Source organism: Microcaecilia unicolor, chromosome 1 (assembly GCF_901765095.1).
Source record: "Microcaecilia unicolor chromosome 1, aMicUni1.1, whole genome shotgun sequence".
NCBI lineage: Eukaryota > Metazoa > Chordata > Amphibia > Gymnophiona > Siphonopidae > Microcaecilia > Microcaecilia unicolor.
This window is the reverse complement of record NC_044031.1, coordinates 729539008-729560987: the sequence shown is the minus strand read 5'-3', so window position 1 is coordinate 729560987 and position 21980 is coordinate 729539008. Positions and strand designations below refer to the sequence as shown.

General features: G+C 44.0%; 1 protein-coding gene across 1 annotated transcript in view; it reads left to right on the top strand.

Moving 5' to 3' along the window:
• IQGAP1 (IQ motif containing GTPase activating protein 1) overlaps positions 1-21980 on the top strand; it is a 232648-nt gene that overhangs the window by 165302 nt on the left and 45366 nt on the right. The window contains exons 20-26 of the mRNA XM_030189633.1: positions 7785-7868; positions 7960-8031; positions 8120-8189; positions 9436-9644; positions 14654-14809; positions 15871-16034; positions 17168-17392. Of these exons, the coding sequence (XP_030045493.1) occupies positions 7785-7868; positions 7960-8031; positions 8120-8189; positions 9436-9644; positions 14654-14809; positions 15871-16034; positions 17168-17392 (980 nt within the window). The remainder of the gene's footprint in view (positions 1-7784; positions 7869-7959; positions 8032-8119; positions 8190-9435; positions 9645-14653; positions 14810-15870; positions 16035-17167; positions 17393-21980) is intronic.

Sequence of the window (21980 nt, the reverse complement as noted above, 5' to 3'; positions counted from 1 at the left end):
TCCCCCTTCCTTTCTTCCCCCTGCCCACAAATTAGAGTTACCATGGCTTATTTTCAAAGCACAGCCTTCCAAAGTTCCATAGAAACCTATGGAACTTTGGAAGGCTAAGTGCTTTGAAAATATGTCTGATTCTAGTAAAACCTGGACTGGCTCAATCTGTCTTCCTTTTTCTGGAGCCATATGGTAACCCTACCAAAGTCTGAAACCTCCTCCTACCCCTCCTGGAAAGCCCCCCCCCCCTTTGATCCCCCAGTCTCGATAGGCTCCCTAGGTCTACCTGGTATCCCTGGTGGTTCAGTGAGGTTGATGGGGGCAGGAGCGAATGTCACATACTCTTGCCCCTTGCAGCCACTAAAAGAAAATGGTTGCCATGACCTCTCGCAGCAGCATCATGGTACTACATAAATGCGGCAGCTTAAAGGGGCAAGGGTGAGTGACCTTTTATCTTGCCCCCATCACCCCCCCCCCCCCCGGACCATCAGGAATGTAAGGTAGGCCTGGGGAGCCTACCAAGATGGGGGGGGTCTTTCTGGGGGTAAGGGGTTTGTGCCTTACAGGCTGAGGGGAGGGAAAAGAAAGGGGGAGCTTCTTTGGGGGATCAGGGCCCTAAAAAGAAAACTTTTTTAAAAAGGTTATGGGGGTCCTAGCTGAATATTGTCTAGGTCCTGCATAAGCTCCAGTGGCCAGAGCCCTTTCAGTTAGCCCAGATATTCAGTACCGGGACCTGGATATGACAAAGATTAAGTCTGTGAAAATGGAGAATGTTTACTGGGTAAGTCTGATGGGTAAGTGAGGGTCTGTTTCAGGGTCAGGGGTGGAGGGATTGTGTAGTAGTGTGTGGTGCTTTGTGGCACCTAATGTTATTATAAGGCTAACTAAAGAATAAATGAAGGTGTGCATATTGTAGACACAAAAATTGTGTGAAGACTTGCAGGAAACTGAATGCAGATGTGCACAATTTACCAGGGATGTACATTATTTTGAAGTGACTTGGGGGAAAGTCAGCAACATTTCCTATGTCATTTGCTGTTGTTTTGGCACCAGAACAGGGAAATAAAATGAAATTTGGGTCCTTTCCTGTGTTAATAGTGCACACTCTTATGAAACAGTACACAAAGAGAGTGTGCGCTGTTCGTGAAGAGTGTGTGCTGTGTCCCAATGAACAACACAATTTCCTGTAAACGACACGAGGATCGAACAGACATGAAAATGTTTGGGCTACACAGCTTACCATGTACTACCCCAACGCATAGCAGTGTACAGACTGTGGCACATGCCTTTGTATCGCTCCATGGTGCGACCGCACCTTGAGTATTGTGTTCAATTCTGGTCGCCGCATCTCAAGAAAGATATAGTAGAATTGGAAAAGGTGTAGCGAAGGGCGACTAAAATGATAGCGGGGATGGGACGACTTCCCTATGAAGAAAGACTAAGGAGGCTAGGGCTATTCAGCTTGGAGAAGAGACGGCTGAGGGGAGACATGATAGAGGTATATAAAATAATGAGTGGAGTGGAACAGGTGGATGTGAAGCATCTGTTCACGCTTTCCAAAAATACTAGGACTAGGGGGCATGCGATTAAACTACAGTGTAGTAAATTTAAAACAAATCGGAGAAAATTTTTTTTCACCCAACGCGTAATTAAACTCTGGAATTCATTGCCGGAAAATGTGGTGAAGGCGGTTAGCTTAGCAGAGTTTAAAAAGGGGTTGGACGGTTTCCTAAAGGACAAGTCCATAAACCGCTACTAAACGGACTTGGAAAAATCCAAAATTCCAGGAATAACATGTATAGAATGTTTGTACGTTTGGGAAGCTTGCTGTGCCCTTGGCCTGGATTGGCCGCTGTCGTGGACAAGATGCTGGGCTCGATGGACCCTTGGTCTTTTCCCAGTATGGCATTACTTATGTACTTATGTAAACATCTACAAGTAAACAAATAACTTGGGCTATTAACCCTTGTGCATTTGTGTATTGATTGAGAGTGCATGGTGCCACGGTGTGCGGGCGTCATCTGCTTTCTGCCTTCTCTTATTGGACAGATGACACTGGTGACCACTAGTAAGGGAAGTGCTGATCTGCCCTGTGGCCCAGGACTTTCCCCTGAATTCCTCTTCTTCTTCCTGTTATTTGAGTGCTGGTGAAAGCTGGGAGCTCATTTCCACTTCCCCTCTTTTGAGCTGAGCCAACACTGCCCCTGGTGCTCTTATGTCAGACTTTCTGCCTGCTAACTAGGCTCTGAAAATCAACTTTTGTTTTGAAAATGCAAATGGAAAATTGTCTAGAAATACAGAATTAGCCTCCTTTTCCCACTGCTCTCCATTCCCAAGTTCCTGCCCTTCGCCTGTGTCGTGGTTGTTTTAGGTTCCCTACATTACAAAAAAACAGCGAAGATGACTCTAAAAAATGAGGAAAACAAAAATGATGAAAAATGAAGACGGTACTCCGATGGTAAAGATTAAAAAAATTTATAAATCATAAAAGATATACAAAATAGGGGAGAACAGGACTCGACACAGCTGTGTTTCGGCCAGCAAGGCCTGCGTCGGGAGTCTTCTCACCACATCGGTTATCATTCCCTGTTTTTACATCGGATGTATTAAATCTTACTAAAGTGTAGGGCAGAGTTTATGAGTTAGATTAAATTGAACGCGTCTGTAAAAGCAAGTCTCCGGTTGTCTCTCCAGAGAACTAGCCGTGTTAGAAAATGCTTAAAGCATTATAAACCAGATTTGTAGATTTCTTCCTGGTCGGACTTAATTTCATTGAACATATACAGTTCAAATCCAGATGGAGCCATTTGCCCTCATTACTGGTGCCCTTTAGATGTCTGTTAGTTAAGATACAGGTTACAGGAAAATAAATATAAGAATAATTACAACATAAAATAATAATAACATACATGAGATTGCAGATCTAAGACAGAGTGGCTGCTCTCTTACTGAACAGAGACGTCGTCCAGTGAATGAAAGGCACAATTTTATGTAGCTTCCCACTGTTCTAGAACCTGTGGGATAGTTGTGTCCATCAACCAGTGGGTGCAGAATCATATCTGGAGGTCTTAAAATCCCTGTCTTTGGTTCCCCACAAATTTACTTCTTCCCTCCCTTCACATCTCCCCTGTTTCCTGTGGAGCTCTCCTTTTCCAGCACAACAACCTTAACAAAGAGGAGAAGGAAAGAGATTTACTGGAGAGCGTGGGACAGAGTAGCAGTCCTGAACCTTTCTCATCTGGGGTATGACTTGTGGAGACTGTGAGCTTGGGGGAACAGCCGGCAGCGGTAAGTCTGACTAAAGTTTGACTCAGAACCACTTGGAGGGCGGCAAGTTCTTCTTGGTGCAGGGGAGGGATCCTGACTCACCACTTGGGACGCGTTGTACTGCGCTGGTGACAGTTGGGATGAATGGCGACTCATGCAGAGGCAGTTAAGTGGTGTTCCCTCTGTGGGACTCGCCGGCTAGCATCGGGAAGTTGCAGAGTGTGCAAGCGGGATTCTCGCGGGATGCGGAGGAAATGGCCGGTGGCAGCACATCTTCAGATTCGGCACAGCATCTGAATATGCTGGGGTCTTTGGGCTCTCCATCAGGACTGGTGCGCAGTTTGATGTGTGGGAATGGGTGCCATTTTGTCGGTATTGACTGGCAGTGAGGAGCAGCCTCTGATCACATAGAAGCATAGAAAAATGTAGCAGATAAAGACCATATGCCCTATCCAGTCTGCCTAAACCTGGATTTTCTGCATCTGCCACTATTGGGATAGTGACATTAAAAATCCAGATATAGAAATACCCAACATCATTATCCAGGTATTAGCGATATTGAGTGTCAGTACCCAGATAATTTTCTGGATAAGTTATGATGGCCTTTTTACTGTCCTAGCTTAACTGGATAGATATCCAAGTACTGGCAATGAATATAACCAATGCTCAGCCTCTGCCCCCGACTGCCCAGCAGTACCTTGAAAGAACCAAGACAGTGATAAGAACATAAGAACATTAACTTTGCCATAGTAGAACATACCGAAGGTCCATCAAGCCCAGTATGTGTTTCCAGCAGTGGCCAATCCAGGTCACAAGTACCTGGTGTCAAGTAATGCCTTAGTGTTACCCCTAGGACCCACCTGGAGGGTCTGGCCCAGCATTGCCCAGGCCCACCTGCACCTGTGCACATGCTCATACACTGGCATACTCTCCACCCACCTGCTGGGTCCCACTTGCCTCTGGACAAGTTCTCCCACCCGCAAGTTATTTCCCTGGTGGTTTCTAGGGGCACTGGGGCCACAATTGTAGTGGTCCCACAGTTCCTAGAAAACACCCACAGACCGAGAATACAAACTGTCAGGATTCTTGGTCAGTCCAGGACAACAGAACTAACAAACTAATAGGTTTATTGTCAAAAAAGTAGAACAGTGAAAGGCAATAGTTTAAACAGCAAACAGGAACAGGTAAAATAACAAGAATTTGGTGTTAAATCTAGCTTAACACTTTTTACTACCTAAGTAGTACCTGGGGAGGTCAGGAAAAAGGAATCTACTCACAGGAATTGAACAGGGTCTCAGCTCAGAGGTTTACTCCCTCCACACTCCTAATTGAGATTGAGGAATTCTAGCACATTCTGGGCTAGGTCTTTGGCTTCTGGGCCACTCAGATCATAGAGCATTAGCACTAAGAATGTTTAACCAGTGACACTGCAGGTCATTTTTCCCTTTTGGGGAATGTAGCTAAAAAGAAAACAGACCTCTCTTACAGCTATAATCAGATGTCAAACACCACCTGCTGGCCAACCAAGAGAAATATCCTGAAGGGAAAAATATCATAGGGCAGCAATACAAATCACAAAGCAGGGGAGCACCCTGTTCCGCCATAATTGGCAAGATCCCAGAACAGTGAAACAGATTGTATGCTGCTTATTTTGGAAATAAGCAGTGGATTTTCTCAAGTCCATCTTAATAATGGCTTATGGACTTTTCTTTTAGGAAATTAGCCAAACCTTGTTTAAAACCCTGCTAAGCTGACTCATTTTATCACATTCTCTGACAGCGAATTCCAGAGTTTAATTACACGTTGAATGAAGAAGTATTTTCTCCGTTTGTTTTAAATTTACCACTTAGTAGCTTCATTGCATGCCCCCTAGTCCTAGTATTTTTTGGAACGAGTAGACAAGTGATTCACATCTGCTTGTTCCACTCCACTCAGTATGTTATAGACCTGTATTATATCTCTCCTCAGCCATCTCTTCTCCAAGCTGAAGAGCCCTAGCCTCTTTAGCCTTTCCTCATAAGGAAGTCATCCCATCCCCTTTATCATTTTCATTGCCTTTCTCTGTACCTTTTCTAATTCCACTGTATCTTTTTTATTTTTTTTTGAGATGCAGTGTTTTCCATTTCTTTTCTCATAATTTCTACCATTCTGTTTGCTTTCTTAGCCACTTCTACACACTGAGCAGAGGGCGTCAATATATCATCATCAATGGCACTAGATGCTTTTTCCTCAGCGGTGACTTCTAACGTGAAGCCTTGCATTACATAGCTATAGTTTGGGTTCTTCTTTTCCACATGCATCACTTTACACTTGCTCACATTAAATGTAATCTCCCATGTGATTGCCCGGTCTTGTAAGGTCCTCTTGAATTTTTCACAATCCTCTTGCGATTTAACAACTTTGAATAACTTTGTGTCATCAGCAAATTTAATTACCTCACTAGTTATTTCCATTTCTAGATCATTTATACATATGTTAAAAAGCAGCGTCCCAGCACAGATCCCTGGGGAACCCCACTATCTACCCTTCTCCATTGAGAATACTGACCATTTAACCCTACTCTCTGTTTACTATCTTTTAACCAGTTTTTAATCCATAATAGCACATTACCTGCTATCCCATGACTTTCTGATGTCCTCAGGAGTCTTTCATGAGGTACTTTGTCAAATGCCTTTTGAGAATCCAGATACACAGTATTGACCGGCTCCCCTTTATCCACATGTTTGTTCACACCTTCAAAGAATTGTATTAGATTGGTGAGGCAAGATTTCCTTTGACTAAATCCATGCTGGTTTTGTCTCTTTAATCTATGCTTTTGTATATGCCCTGTAATTTTGTTTTTTATAATAGTCTCTACCATTTTGCCCAACACTGACAACAGGCTCACCGGTCTATAATTTACTGGATCACCTCTGGAATCCTTTTTAAAAACTGGCGTTTCATCGACCACCCTCCAGTCTTCCGGTACCATACTTGATTTTAAAGATAAATTACATATTACTAACAGTAGCTCTGCAAGTTGATGTTTCAGTTCTATCAGTACTTTGTGATGTATACCATCCACTCCAGGCGATTTGCTACTCTTCTATTTGTCAAATTGCTCCATTACATCTTCCAGGTTTACAGAGATTTGTTTCAGTTTCTCTGACTCATCAGCACTGAATACCATTTCTGGCACTGGTATCTTTCCCACATCTTCCTAGGTGAAACCCGAAGCAAAGAATTCATTTAATCTCTCCGCTATGGCCTTGTCTTCCCTGAGTGCCCCTTTTAACCCCTCAGTCATCATACAGTCCAACTGATTCTTTTAACGGCTTCTTGCTTCTAATATACCTAAAAACGTTTTTACTATGTGTTTTGACCTCCAATGCAATCTTCTTTTCAAAGTGCCTCTTTGCCTTCCTTATCAGTGCTTTGCATTTGACTTGCCATTCCTTATGCTGTTTCCTATTATTTTCAGTCAGATCCTTCTTTCATTTTCTGAAGGATTTTCTTTTAGCTCTAATGGCTTCCTTCACTTCACTTTTTAACCATGTCTCCTATATGCTTGGAATGTTATTTGTAAAGCGTAAAGCAAGTATAACGTAATCCAAACCATGGCTGAATATTGCCACTAATTGCCATTATCTGGATAATTTTTGGGGCTACCCTATTTTTATATAAATAGTATCTGCCGGTTTAGCAATTTCACTGTTTTAACTGTGTAATAACACATTTCAGAACTGTGTACTATACCTTTCTTGAGCTAGGATCTTGTTTTCTGAAATGGTGTGGATGCTGCTTTCTCTTTGCTTTTTGTAACACGTTCTTTCACATTTTGTTGGTGTTTCTCATCATTTTTACTACTACTACTACTTAACATTTCTAGAGCGCTACTAGGGTTACGCAGCGCTGTACAGTTTAACAAAGAAGGGCAGTCCCTGCTCAAAGGAGCTTACAATCTAAAGGACGAAATGTCAAGTTGGGGCAGTCTAGATTTCCTGAATAGAGGTATGATGGTTAGGTGCCGAAGGCGACATTGAAGAGGTGGGCTTTGAGCAAGGATTTGAAGATGGGCAAGGAGGGGGCCTGGCGAATGGGCTCAGGGAGTTTATTCCAAGCATGGGGTGAGGCGAGGCAGAAAGGGCGGAGCCTGGAGTTGGCGGTGGTGGAGAAGGGTACTGAAAGGAGGGATTTGTCTTGAGAGCGGAGGTTACGGGTAGGAACGTAGCGGGAGATGAGGGTAGAGAGGTAGGGAGGGGCTGCAGATCGAGTACTGTGTTATATTTTCAGTCATGGAATCCAGTATCTGATAAGGCCGACTTTGATCTTTGTTATAGTGGTGGACCATGGACAACTACCCCTTTTTCCTATTTATAAAATGGGCCCTAACATGAGTCACTTAGAAGACCTCAAAGGTGAAATGTTAGAGAATTCTTTCTTGACCCTTATTGTTTGCACAGTATTCTGCAAATGACTTTTTTCCCTACAGCAGATATATACATTTGTATGTCGATATTTATGCTTTTACATCTATGATTTTTCAGTCTTGCTGGCGGGGGTACAAACAGAAGAAGGCTTATCAGGATCGCCTGCAGTACATGAGAGATCACTCCGACGAGGCTGTGAAGGTACGCGGGGCTGTAGAGACTGCTGTGGTTGTCCCTGGAAGTGCCCATCTGTCCACCGCGTTGTCTGATTCTCTGCTTTCTCCCTCTACAGATTCAGTCAATGGCCAGGATGCACCAAGCTAGGAAGCGATACCGGGACAGATTGCAGTACTTCAGGGATCACGTAAGGGCCGCTTGATGCTTGCATTCTTGCTGTACGTGCTCACGTTGAACCACAGACTTACGGAGCTGATGTTTTATTCTCTTGTTAGATCAACGACATTGTGAAAATCCAGGCTTTTATTCGTGCTAACAAAGCAAGGGATGACTACAAGACGTTAAGTAAGTACGGAGAAAGTGGCACATTAGCGGAAAGTTTGAACTGGAACTTGTTATGTTATGTTACATCTGTATTTATATTCCACCTATACCTATACAATTCAAGGACAGATTACAAAAGTAAAAAAAAAAAACTAGACCAATCTGTCTAGGAGCTACAGATAAACTAGATAAATAACATAGAACAACCATTAAATTAATACACCTATCGTAACTTTAAATTATCCATTGGATAGACCTGCCTTATTAAATAAGAAAGCCTAGTGGTTAGTACAGCAGACTTTGACCCTGGGGATCTGGGTTGATCTGCAGCTGCTTGTGACTCTGGGCAAGTCACTTAACCCTCCGTTGTCCCAGGTACAAAGAAGTACCTGTATGTACTATGTAAATTGCTTTGAATGCAGTTGCAAAAACCACAGAAAGTCCAATTCCCTTTCCCTTTAAATGCTTTCTGAAGTAAAGATAATGAGTACAAGATCTCAGATACATTGGGAGTTGATTCCAAATGTTGGCTAACTGATACTGAATAGACAGAGTTTGACTGATTTTAAGTTCTTAAACATTGGAAATTTAAGTTGAAACAGGTTACGAGTATCATGCCTAGAAGAGGGTCCTCGTTAAATTTAAATTTAACATGTAATTAGGAACTTCCCCAATAACAATTTTGAAAGTAGTAATGCCCAGCTTAAACTGGATTCTCTCTGTGACTGGAAGCCAATGAAGCCTAAAGTATTGCAGATGAAATGACTCAAATCGGGGTACAAAGATCAATCTAACAGCAGAATTTTGTACGAATTGTAAACGATGCATCAGTGATTTAGAACAAACTGCTAATATTAGGCTACAATAGTCCAACCTAAGAAGGATCAGGGATTGGACCAGGAGTCTAAAAGCCTCTAAATTGAAATATTTTCTAAAAATTCTCAATTTTCTCATTACTATGAAAGAATGCTTAATAATCGATCGAGTATGATGCTGCATTAGTCCAGTATTGGTTGCTTCTGTGCAGGGAGCTTGGCCTAGCATGACAGCACCCTGTAAGCTTTTCTGTTTACTACCTATTACAGTAAGACCGAATGTTGATAACCTGCTGTTCATTGCTCTGTCACCACTAATGATCTCCTGTACCTGTTTAGTGCCTTTTAAAGTTCTCTGGTTGGGTCTGCTAGACATTTAAGTTGTACTCGTTATGCATGGGACAGCTCCCAATCTCTTGTTTGCTCATTCTCTTATTCTGTCTGGACTTTAGTCAATGCAGAAAGCCCTCCCATGGCTGTGGTGCGGAAATTTGTGCATCTCCTGGACCAGAGTGATCAAGATTTCCAGGAGGAGCTGGAAGTAATGAAGCTGCGGGAGGAGGTTGTGACTCTGCTCAGATCCAATCAGCAACTGGAGAATGACCTCAACCTCATGGACATTAAAATTGGGTTGCTGGTGAAAAACAAAATTACACTGCAGGTACCGACTGAGCGCATATCCAGACAGATAGAGGGTCGGACAATTACGTAGCTGGCTGGGCTAAAAGAAGAACAAAAGGTCCATTGTGTCCTGCCTCTTTTAGTTGCCCAAATCTTTCTACAGTGTGGCCAGAGGAAATCAAGAAAACAGGTCCACTTCTGCGGCCAGTTTTTGAACAGGATAAGGAGTTCCTTCTGATTCTGAGTATGATAATTAGTTTATTTCGCCAGGTTGGCACTTCTGCTTTGAGTCTGGCTATCTAATCCGTTGGTATTCACTGATGGTCCTTGAGAACCACAAACAGGTGAAGATTTTAGGATTTCCCTAATGACTATGCATGAGATGGATCTGTATACATAATCCCCCGTTTTATGCATATTCGTTGGAGATAATCTGAAACCGTGACCCATTAGCATATAACACCTGTCTAATCAGTAGTAGTAGTAGTAGTACACCAGTCATTTTCCTCCACAAGTTCACCCAGTTTTCATTTGAAGTTACTACTACTAAGACTTATAATTTCTATAGTACTACTAGATGTACGCAGAGCTATACACTGGACATAAAGAGACAGTCCCTGCTCGACAGAGTTTACAATCTAATTAGGACAGACAAACAGGACAAATAAGAGATAAGGGAATTACTAAGGTGGGAATGATAAAAACATGAGTACTGAACAAGTGAGTAAGGGTTAGGAGTTAAAAGAAGTTATTGCATTCATGACTTTCACTGGTTAAAACTTCCATATTTTTGGCATTGGTTGATTAAAAAATCCCTTCCTCTGAAGATGGGAATATCTTTCCTCTTCTAAGAGGAGAGACCCTTGCAGGAACTTTGCAGGGTCCACCAATATCATTTGATAGTGTGATTAAATTTATTTTTTTTTCCTGTTGAGTGCAGCCTAGTTTGGACGGTCCTTTAGCACCTAGAGATCCCTTTATTAATTTTTATACTTTTTTCTGAAGTGGGGTATTTCTTTCGAGTATGGGAGCTTAAAATTAAAACAATAAAGTGGAGACACACTGGGGCTCAAGACAGACCATGAAAAATGTTGCCCACTCAAAAACCCAGTGCATAAAACAATTTTTTAGTAGACTGTGTATAAATCTATGAGGAAAAGACCTCTAACGCCCAGACGCTAACACTCCTCAATGTCTTTCCTGGGGCTATGAATTTTTTCATTGGTCAAAAAAGCCCCGCATAATTGTTTAACTTGCAGCCAACGGTGGCCCAGCCATTTCACTGTCATGGCTTCATCAGGGGTTGTGCTTCGTAATGTATAAATTTCTGCTGACCAAATGGATTACCAAGCCATGTTGTGCTGGGAGTGTTCAGAGAATGCATCACTGTTTTTAATGGTAGCAGCAAAAATCATTATAAAGCACAATCCCTGATGAAGCCACGACTGTGACTTGGATGCAAGTTAAATGTTTCATGTTTTAAGTGATTGCTGTAGAAGTTGGCTGCAGTTTTGATCCATTTGAAAGATATCAATAGACTTTTAAAAGTATAAAAGGGATAAAACAATTACTAGGTTTTTTGACCAATGATAAAATTCATATCCTCAGGAAAGACGTTGAGGAGTGACAGCATCTGGGCATTTGAGGTCTTTTCCTCGTATATTTATACACAGTCTACTAAAAATTGTTTTATGCACTGGGTTTTTGAGCGGGCAGATTAAAATTAATCTCCATAAGGCAAGTGTGGTGGACGGAAAGAGACAGAAAGCCATTTTATGAACTTACGTTCATCTGTCATTGAATGCAGTCCAATGTGTCCAGCTCTGGACGCACTCACTCCCAGCCTGGGCCTTTTCTCCTGGTTGTGGTAAGCGCTGCCCCTTCTCCAGACCTGCCTGGTCTTGCACGAGGGTACTTTACCCTGCACTTGCCCTCAGTAAACATCTCTCTTTACCAAAGCTTTTTAAAATCAGTCTGGAATTGAGGTGTTTTGCAGTGTGATGGATACGGTTTGCCTATAAGTTTACATATTTGTGCAAAATAACTGAAATCTTTGAGAAAAGTGGGATAAAAATTGTAGGAAGAGGGAGATATGAAGCAGCAGGGGGGAAGGACCTTACAGGAGTTTCCTAGGATCTGGAGGATGATGTGATGCCCAGCTTTGTGACTTGATGCCTATAGTAGCTAGTAGCACTCAGTCTCTTGGTTAGAAAATGTGTTGCCCTTCCAGGTAGCCCCAAGCTTTTCTTCTTAAATGAGAAGGAGCATATAGCACAGAAGCAGGTGAATTAGATCTAAATGTATCTAACCCAGTCCTTTGGGTACACCCAGCCAGGCAAGTTTTCAGGATAGCCACAATGAATATGCATGAGAGAGATCTGCATGCCTTCTTGGCATCCAAATTCCTCTCATGCATATTCAATATGGATATCCTGAAAACTCAAGTGGCTGGGTGTGCCTCAAGTACTGGATTAAGAAGCACTGGTCTAATAATTGGCTGTACTTTCATTTTGCCAGCAGGAAGTGACCCTTGGAGTAGAGAAGACCATGTGGACCTATGAGAGAATTCCTGAATTTAGGACAGTCCTTGGGGTGGTTTTGCTTATATTCAAGCTTGGCAACCACTGCTGTCCTCTGTGTTTGTTCAGAGGATCTTCATGTCAGATAGCTACACCATGATCAGGGAAATTGAGAGCCAGCCCTGGCTTTCTAGTGTATTCTGCTATCTCTTAGCGTTGATTTAAATGGAGGAAGCAGTACTTCAAGTCCCACAATGCCCTGGGATATCTATTCAGAGACCTGGGCTGGCCTAACGTCTCCCTGAGGAGACTGGATCCTTTTGGCAGCTCTGTTATAGGGAGTAATATACTGGCAGAGCCAAGACTTGCCTTAGAAACTTCTTCCCTTCTTGTTACTGCAACAACCCTGTCAAGGAGACTGAGTTGCCCTGTAATTAAATATATCAAATACATAAATGAAATCAGCACAAGCCTTAGGGTTCAGCTGCTCTTTTAAACTAAGTTAACAGTCAGAACCTAAAAATGAAGATAAAACACCTTTAGAGGCAACCATGAGATTGGAGCACAACTGGTCACAAGCGCTTGCCAACTGGATGCTGGTGGCCCAGTGTACCCATCACTAATGGAGCTGGATTTACGTCTCAAATACTCTCAGAATGTTCCGAGCCTTCTCCCCAGCCACAGGTGAGGAGGAGGTGGTAGGTAGGAGCTTGTGCCGGGGTGGGGAGAGGGTGCATGTGGTGCTTAGTATGGTGCTGGCAATGCCTGCAGTACCGAATGGGAAATCTGACCATACACACATCTGTACAGATGGCTGCAATTACTGTGGAGTGGAGGAGTGGCCTAGTGGTTAGCGCACCAGTCTTGCAATCCAGAGGTGGCCAGTTCAAATCCCACTGCTGCTCCCTGTGATCTTGGGCAAGTCACTTAACCCTCCATTGCCTCAGGTACAAACTTAGATTGTGAGCCCTCCTGGGACAGAGAAATATCCAGTGTACTTGAATGCAACTCACCTTGAGCTACTACTGAAAAAGGTGTGAGCAAAATCTAAATAAATAAATACTATCCTTCATAGTTTGAGAATAGGCAGCAACATTTTGTTTTCCTCATGTCCCTGCTGGTGTGGGCTGAGAGGAGGTATCGTATTGTCAGTCATTTCCTTGTAGAACCTAGCTAGGGTGCAACATCCAGAACAGATCTCAACTCTTTAATTAACCTGCTGGAAATCTGTAGTGTTGGATACCTTCTTCAAAGTTGTTTTGTAGTAGCAGGTTAGCAGGAGACTCCATCTGTGTCTGGGTGCTCATATAATATCATGAGCATCTCCGTCCTCTGCCCTGTAAAGATGGACTTTAGGAGAGGGAACCTGGGGTGAGAATATCAGTGAATTTTAAAGTGGCGAAACAGTTTGATAAGGTGGTGGCCCAAGCCAGAAGGAAGATGATCATTGGTAGGAAAGGGAAAGGGATGGCACTTGATATACCGCCTTTCCGTGGTTACAATCAAAGTGGTTTACATATTATATACAGGTACTTATTTTGTACCTGGGGCAATGGAGGGTTAAGTGACTTGTCCAGAGTCACAAGGAGCTGTTGGTGATGTCCTACATGGAGTATTATATTCAGTTTTGGAGATGTATCTTAATGATAAGGACAAAAAAAGACTTGAAGTGGTTCAGAAGCAGGTGACACAATTGGTATGGGGTTTGTGGCAAAAAGACGTATGAGAAGAGGAGGGACAGGGGAGATATGATACAGATGTATAAATACTTGAAATATATTAATATACAAAAAAAATCTTTTTCAAAGACAGGGAAGTAGTAGAACTAGAGGTGAATTGAGGTTGCAGGATGGTTGACTTAGGAATAACATAAGGAAATACTTTTCACAGAGAGGGTGGTGGTGCCTGGAATATCCTCCCGATGAAGGTGGTGGAGACAAAAACAGTATACAAACAAAAAAAGCAACACTGGGCCTTCAAGATCGCCGTTCGCCGCAGTTGCGAGGATGCAGCTCTATAGAGAGCCCTCTCGTATGCTTTCACTTTCGCTTTCAAGCATACGAGTAGGCTCTCTGTAGAGCTGCATCCTCGCAACTGCGGTGAACGGCGATCTTTATATTATATGCTGGGGCATTGAATTGACTTCGAGTGCATCTAACTGTGTCCCTTCTTGACCCCTGAAGCAGGCGTTGTTTTGCGCCGAAACACGGCTATGTCGGGTCATCAATAAAGAATTTCAATTGTCCCAGTCTTGAAGGCCCGGTGTTGCTTTTTTTGTTTGTATACTTTCTGTGTATGCTGTATTACCCTCTCTATTGGTGGAGACAAAAACAGTGACATAATTCAAAAATGTGTGGGATAAACAGGGGATCCCTGTACAGAAAGAGGATGAAACCAAAGGAGAACTTAAATGACGTTCACACCTTACACAGGGCACAGAGGGGTTTGACTTGCGTAAAGTAGCAACTGCAACTCTGGCTGCCTTGTTGGACCATTTGGTCTTTATCTGTCATCATTTCCTGTGTTGCAGGATGTTGTTTCTCACAGCAAGAAGCTGACGAAGAAGAACAAAGGGCAGCTGTCTGACATGATGATGCTGAACAAGCAGAAGGGAGGGCTGAAAGCCCTGAGCAAGGAGAAGAGAGAGAAGCTGGAGGCCTACCAGCACCTCTTCTATCTGCTGCAGGTAACATCGAGTCACCTGTGCCTTCACTTCGCGTGGCGTTCATTTTGTTCTGTTCCAGAGCACATGCCAAAATCTTAGCACTAGTTAAACCCATATGAAACTCGTTCAAGTATGTTAGCATGTGCTTAATGAGTTTTAATGCATGCTAACAATGTTTAATTGCAGTGGTGATTGTTTGACATTCACTTCTTTGTATCCCTTTGGAGAAGGATGGTCTGTAAATTCAAAAGAAGTAAAAGAAATAAACTTAGCATAGGTTAAAGTGACACAAAACAAAACCACTCCTCCAAGGATACTAATACAAAAAAAAACCAAACGGCCTAATGGACTGCGTTTGGCTGCATGTCCCAAGCATTCATCTCCTCCTGTCCTGTCTATTTGTTGGTTTCTGTTGTCTAGTACTGACCCTCCTCTTGTATTCACACTCATCTTCTCTTACAAATTCACATGATTTTGTTATTTATTAAGTAGAGGAGTGTGGTAGCCGTGTTAGTCCACTCTTAAGGTTATCAATAGAAATCAAACAAAATAAAACATGGAAAAGAAAATAAGATGATACCTTTTTTATTGGACATAATACACTTCTTGATTAGCTTTCGAAGGTTGCCCTTCTTCGTCAGATCGGAAATAAGCCATTTCCGTTATTTATTAACAGTCTAATGGTCCATGCTGTGTACTATTTTGCACCACTCATATAGACCTACTTATAATCTCAGCCAGTCGTAGTCTGTCTTTGACTGTTCACATCTTAGTTTCTGTTGCTCACCCTTGCCCATCCACCCTTGCCAGTGCATCTTCATCTGTTACATAGACCTATCCCTGCATTCGTTACTACCCCTTCCAACGTGTGGCTCCTGGTCTTACCCTTTTGCTCTTCTGCATTCCTGATCATCAGCCCAAACAGGTGCGAGTTGCAGTTGAATTTAGTTTTAGAATTTCTGTCTTTGGAGTGTTGAAAAGTAGATTGCTGTGACCTCCCACATCATATGCAAAACTTTCTTTCTCAGGGGTCTTGAGCAGGTTCCTGAATCGACTCTTTTTCTCCTTGTCCTCCGTTGCAGACAAACCCAACCTACTTGGCCAAGCTCATTTTCCAGATGCCTCAGAACAAATCAACCAAGTTCATGGACTCGGTGATCTTTACGCTGTATAACTACGCCTCCAATCAGAGGGAGGAATACCTGCTGCTGCGCCTCTTCAAGACAGCGCTTCAAGAAGAGATCAAGTACGTCCTTTCTCTCTGGTGCAGGCACCAGGGGAAAAGCTGTTAGTCTACTACTACTAATAATAATCATTTCTATAGCGCTACTAGACATACGCAGCACAGTACACATCATATACAGGTACTTTTGCTGTCCCTAGTGGGCTCACTATCTAAGTTTTTGTACCTGGGGCAATGCAGGGTTAAGGGGCCTTTTTACTAAGCCGCATAAGCGTCTATGCGCGCCCAACGCACGCCAAAATGGAGTTACTGCTCACTACCGCGTGGCTCTTGTGGTAATTTCATTTTTGGCATGCGTCCAATGTGCGTGTCCAAAAAATAATTCTTATTTTCGGGCGCGTGTATTGGATGCGCGCCAAGTGGCATTTGACGTGCGTAGGTCATTACTACCTGGTTACCGCATGAGACTTTACTGCTAGGTCAATGGCTGGCGGTAAGGTCTCAGACCCAAAATGGACGTTCACCAATTTTGATTTTGCCGCATGTCCATTTTTGTCAAAAAAATTTTTAAAAAGGCATTTTTTGCAGGCGCACTGAAAAATGGACCTGTGTGCACCCAAAACACGCGCCTACACTACCGGAGGCCATTTTTCAGTTCACCTTAGTAAAAGGACCCCTAGGTGACGCCCAAGGTCACAAGGAGCTGCAGTGGGAACCAGTCACACCCAAGACTCTTGTGCCTCCCCACCCCCAGAGATACACTTTCTACCTGATGTAAAGCTTACACTCCTTTTACCACTGAAAGTGCACCCAGAGCTGGAGTACATCTTTACTCATGAAAATGTACAGCAGCTGAGGCTGAGTATTTGAAATATGGAAAATATCAATGTATGGATAAACCTGCCCTAAACTAAGAGCTAAGAACTTTCAAGCAGAGGGCAACTTTCAGAACCATATACACACACATATCGAGGGGTGGGAGATGAAGAAACAAATAATCCCTTGTTTGTAATCCTAGCTGACAGATCCTTGTGAAAATGGACTAGCGATGTTATGAGTACAAAGTGCCCCTGAAGATTTTCAAAACTTCCCTGCCCGTGGTGAATCATACCTTTGTTAGGTAGTCACTGGCCCACAGCTGGAGGGACCGCTGGTCTGGATACATTTGTAATGAACTCGCTCTTACTCCTTTTCAGGTCGAAGGTAGACCAGCTGCAGGAGATTGTCACTGGGAATCCCACAGTCATTAAAATGGTTGTCAGTTTCAATCGTGGTGCCCGGGGTCAGAACGCCCTACGGCAGATCCTGGCTCCTGTTGTAAGGGAGATTATGGATGACAAGTCCCTCAACATTAAGACGGATCCCGTGGATATTTACAAGTCTTGGGTCAACCAGATGGAGACGCAGACTGGAGAGGCCAGGTACAGTACCTGTTTGCTGCTGCTTTTCTAGTCCTTCTCTCTTATCATTTTTCTGTGCTCCCCTCAGCTGTTTTACATATTCTCTCTTGCTTGGTTTCTTAGGCATCTTCAACCTTTCTGGTTTCATTTATTTCTCTTTATTTTTCTTTTGATGACTTATAAGCAGGACTATACCAGGCTATAGCTGTAGCTGTGCAACTCACCCACTTGTGCCCCTCCCCCACCCTGCACACTTCACCACAGCCAATGGGAGGAGATAATGGGCTTCGAGCAATTGTTGTTGCTCTCCATATTTGCACTCTCTGCCACCACAGAGCTCCTTGCAAGACACCTGCTTGTTTCCATTACATAGCTTCCCACTATTCCAGAACCTGTGCGTAGGTGTGTGCATCAACCAGCAGGTAGAGATAGAGAATTGAAAACTAACCTGAGTCATATCTCTCTTGGCATCCAGTCCAGCTCCTCAGTATTTTCTATCTCCAGCAGGTGCATGGATAAACTTTTCAGTCTTTGGTTCTGAGTGATTTGCTCCTGGTCCGGTTGATCATCTGGTCCCCAGTTGAGCTTTGCAGGTAGCTTCAGTCTTTAGAGTCGTTTCTGGAGGTCTTCAGATCCCTTTCTGTGGTTCCCTGCAAATATACTTCTTTCCTCCCTTCACCTCTCCCCTGTTTCCTGTGGAGCTCTCCTTTCCAGCTCAACATCCTTAAAAAAGAAGGAACGAGGTTTATGGGGGAGCGTGGGACAGAGTATCAGTCCTGGTCATTTCTCATCTGAAGTAAGACTTATAGAGACTGCGAGCTTGCGGGGAGCAGCCGGCATTGGCAAGGCCAACTGAAGTTTGACTCAGAACCAATTTGGAGGCTGCAAATTCGACTTGATGCAGGGGAGAAATCCTGACTCACTGCATGGGACCGCGTTGTGCTGTTCTTGTGACGGGGTGAATGGCAACTCCCTCAGAGGTAGTTAAGCGGTGTACCCTCTGTGGAACCCCCCAGCTGGCATCAGGGCGTTGCAGTGCTTGCAAGTCAGTAATCCCGCGGGACATGGAGGAAATAGTTTGTGGCAGCATGTCTTTGGATTTGATGCAGCACCCGAATATGCCTGGGATTTCAGGCTCTCCCACAGGGTTGGTGCGCAGTGTGATGCAGGAGAGTGTGGGAACGGGTGCCATTTTCTTGGCACGGAGCACAGTCACCATTTTACAGCATCAGGGCCCGATAGAGCATACAACTACATCATGATCTTTGTTTTGTACAGAGTTTATACTGCTCTTACACCAGGCCTATTTTCTAAAGCAGGAACAGTCAGAGTTGCTGCAAGATTCTTCAGTTTTTCACCCCACTGTCCATACAGCTCCTAAGCGATCTTGATTAGACGTCCAGGAGTGGGCAGATGAGGCTCTCTCTGCTTCTCTCTTCTTATCTGATGTGGCCTCGGTGTATTCAGAGGAGCCATTGTTGAAGGAGCCATTAGAGAAGGAAGAGTTCCCTACTGAGGAGAGGGATGATCTGAAAGTACTGAGTTTGTTTCATAACGAGGAGCACAGTGCTGTTATTCTCAGTGACCCTCCAGACCGGTCTGCTTGGGTTATGCACGCCTACTAGCAGAGGGAACACTTAACTGAGGCACTTAACAGAGGGAACACTAGACTGAGAACACTTAACTTTGAACACTGTATATATAACCTGTGCAGAACCCCAACCAGCCAGTATTTCTCAGTCTCCAGCAGAGGGTAGACGTGCAGCCTGTGAAGCCTGATTGGTCTGGTAGGCCCTAGGGGGGTCCTTAGTGTTTTGGGTGTTTTTGTTTGCTGGATGTAAACCTGTACTTGGGACTCTTCATGTTTCTGGGGTGTAGGTCCGTTGGGGCCCTGATTTCCTCTTGGGGTGCTACACCTGGGTAGCCAGGTCCCTCCCCCTGAATTGCTGTCCTGTGTGGACAGCATTTGTGCCTCAGCTGCTGTGTTTGGGCAGGAGCCTTGAGTGCTGGGTCAACTTACTGCAATGGGGTTCAAATAAAGTTTATTTGGAAAAAAAGAAAAAGCTCCGGTTTAATTCCGGTGCTTTTTTCTCTGTGTTGTCTAGGAGAGCAGGGGCGTAGCTACGGGTGGACCTGGGTGGGCCCAGACCCACCCAATCACAGTTCAGGCCCACCCAGTTTCTCTTGATCCTCTAATCGGGATTCAGCGTAGTCTTGGTTCCAGTCCAAGCAGCAGGCAGCTCTCAGCAGTGGCGTACCAAGGGTGGGGCAGTGGGGGCGGTCCGCCCTGGGTGCAGGTCGTTAGGGGGTGCTGCCATCCATGGACGTCTTCCCTCCTCCCCCAACTGGTGTGGTGTTGCTGCGTACGTCTTCACCCCCCCCCCCCTGACTAGTGCGGTATCGCTCTTCCCCCTCCTCACTCTGCTGGTATTTAAACTTCGAGGCCTCCGGCAGCATCAGCAATGTGAGCACTGCCTTCGGCCAGCCCCGGAAGCATTCTCTGTACTGCGTCCCACCTATGCGGGAAGCTGTATAGAGAAGGCTTCCAGGGTAGGCAGAAGACAGCACTTTCATTGCTGAGATGCTGCTGGCGGGCCTTGAAGCTTGAAGGCATGCAGAAGCAGAACGGGCGTGGAGTGAGGAGGGCTAGTGCAATACTGCACTAGTTGGGTGGGGGGGGTGGGGTGGGGACGGTGGGAGAGCGATTCCAGCCAGACCGAAGGAAAAGGGGCGTGGAGAGAGGAGGATGTGATGTGATGCGATGCCAGCTCTAAGGGGAGAGGGGGTGGAGAGAGGAATGCCAGACCCAAGGGAAAAGAGTGGTGGAGAGAGGAAGGAAAGCAATGACAGGGGAATGGGAAAAAGGGGGGGGGGTGGAGAAAGGAGTGAGAGTGATACCAGACCAAAGGGAAGCAGGAGGGGGAGGGGAGAGAAAGGTGGGATACATGAGGGAGAGGAGACTGGGAAAAAGCTGGATCTGGGGAGGGGAGAACGAGATGCAGTACTATGAAGCAGGGGAGAGAAGAGGGAGAGAGAGATACTGCCCCCGGGGTGGGAGTGCAGGAGAGAGAGAGAGAAAGAAGGGTGAGGAACATGGGAAGGGAACACAATGGGCAGATTCTGAACATGGGGGGGGGGGAACAGGGATGGGAACACAGAGAGCAAATGCTGAACACAGGGGGAATAGGGACAGGGACACAGAGGGGAGGTTATGGATAGGAGAGATAGTGAGTCAGAGGAAATGACAGTGGACATGGAGAAAAAAAGTCAAATAGACAGGAGATAAGCAGAAGATGGATATGGATGGAGTACAAAGAGAGGAGAAATAAAGATGGAGAGGGGGAGATACTGGAATGAATCATGTAAAAAGGAGAGAGGGAGACAGGCAGGATAGAAGGGAAAGAAAAGGCAGGCAGTGGATGGAGGAGGCAGAGAAAGCAGACAGCTGGATGAAAGGGAGAGAGAAAGAGAACAGATGCTGGATGGAAGGGAGAGAGTGAAGAGATGACAAGGAAAGCAGAAACCAGAGACAACAAAGGTAGAAAAAAAGATTTATTTATTTATTTGCCTTAGAATAAAGTAGAATTGTAGCTGTGGTGATAAACAGAAAATGAAAATAAGGTGATATGTTTGTTGGACTAATTTTAATACATTTTTGACCAACTTTCAGAGACCAAAACCTCCATCCTTAGGTCAGGACAAGACCGTAACAGCAGTATACTGTACTGACCTGAGGAAGGAGGTTTTGGCCTCTGAAAGCTAATTGAAAAAGTAATAGTCCAATAAAATGGTATTATCTTATTTTCTATGTTTCTGTTTTTTAAATTGTAAAGTGTTGATTGGTGTTTGTCAGTTTTTTTTTTTTCAAATTTACTTCTGCTATTTTTATATTCTGCACAGTACTAGGAGATATGCATCACTGTTTCTGTGGTGTTGCATTGTATGCGGAATCTGGCCTCTTGGGGGTTCAGTTTAATTTTTGTCTACATATTTCTATTTTAGTTTGTGGTTACTTATTCTATACTTGGTGAGGATGTATCTGTGTTCTATGTTTGTGAAAAAGACATGGTTTTCTGTTGGCAGGATCATTTTTACTAATGTCTTGCTTAGTTTTACAATGGGTGTATTGATGTTCTAGTGCTCACTGCAGCGTTTTAAGATGCTGCCTTTCCTAGGTACATACTTGTTGTTTGACTCATGGATTATTAGTAAAAATAATATTTTCATATAGAGGAGGGGGTGTTAAAAAATGATCGGCCCTGGGTGTCAAATACGCTAGGTTCGCCACTGGCTCTCAGTTCTATATTTTTAAATGTTTGTTATAAAGCAATGTTTGAAGGATATATGCCATTGCTGTTATGTTGCAGGATCGTGTCATGAGCTGTTTTCCATTATTGCAGACTTAAGTCTGATCAGGTTTAAGATATGGGATAATGTAACTGGTTGTTTTTTTCCATTATGTATGTATGTGGTTTATATTGATGCAGACTACTTACAAATCCATCATCAAGTGTATTCTAAGGCATTATTTTGTAGTGTCCCAAGAAACACTACTCATATGCACAGTGCCCACCCATATTAGTTCTGGGCCCACCCAAAATGGTGGGTC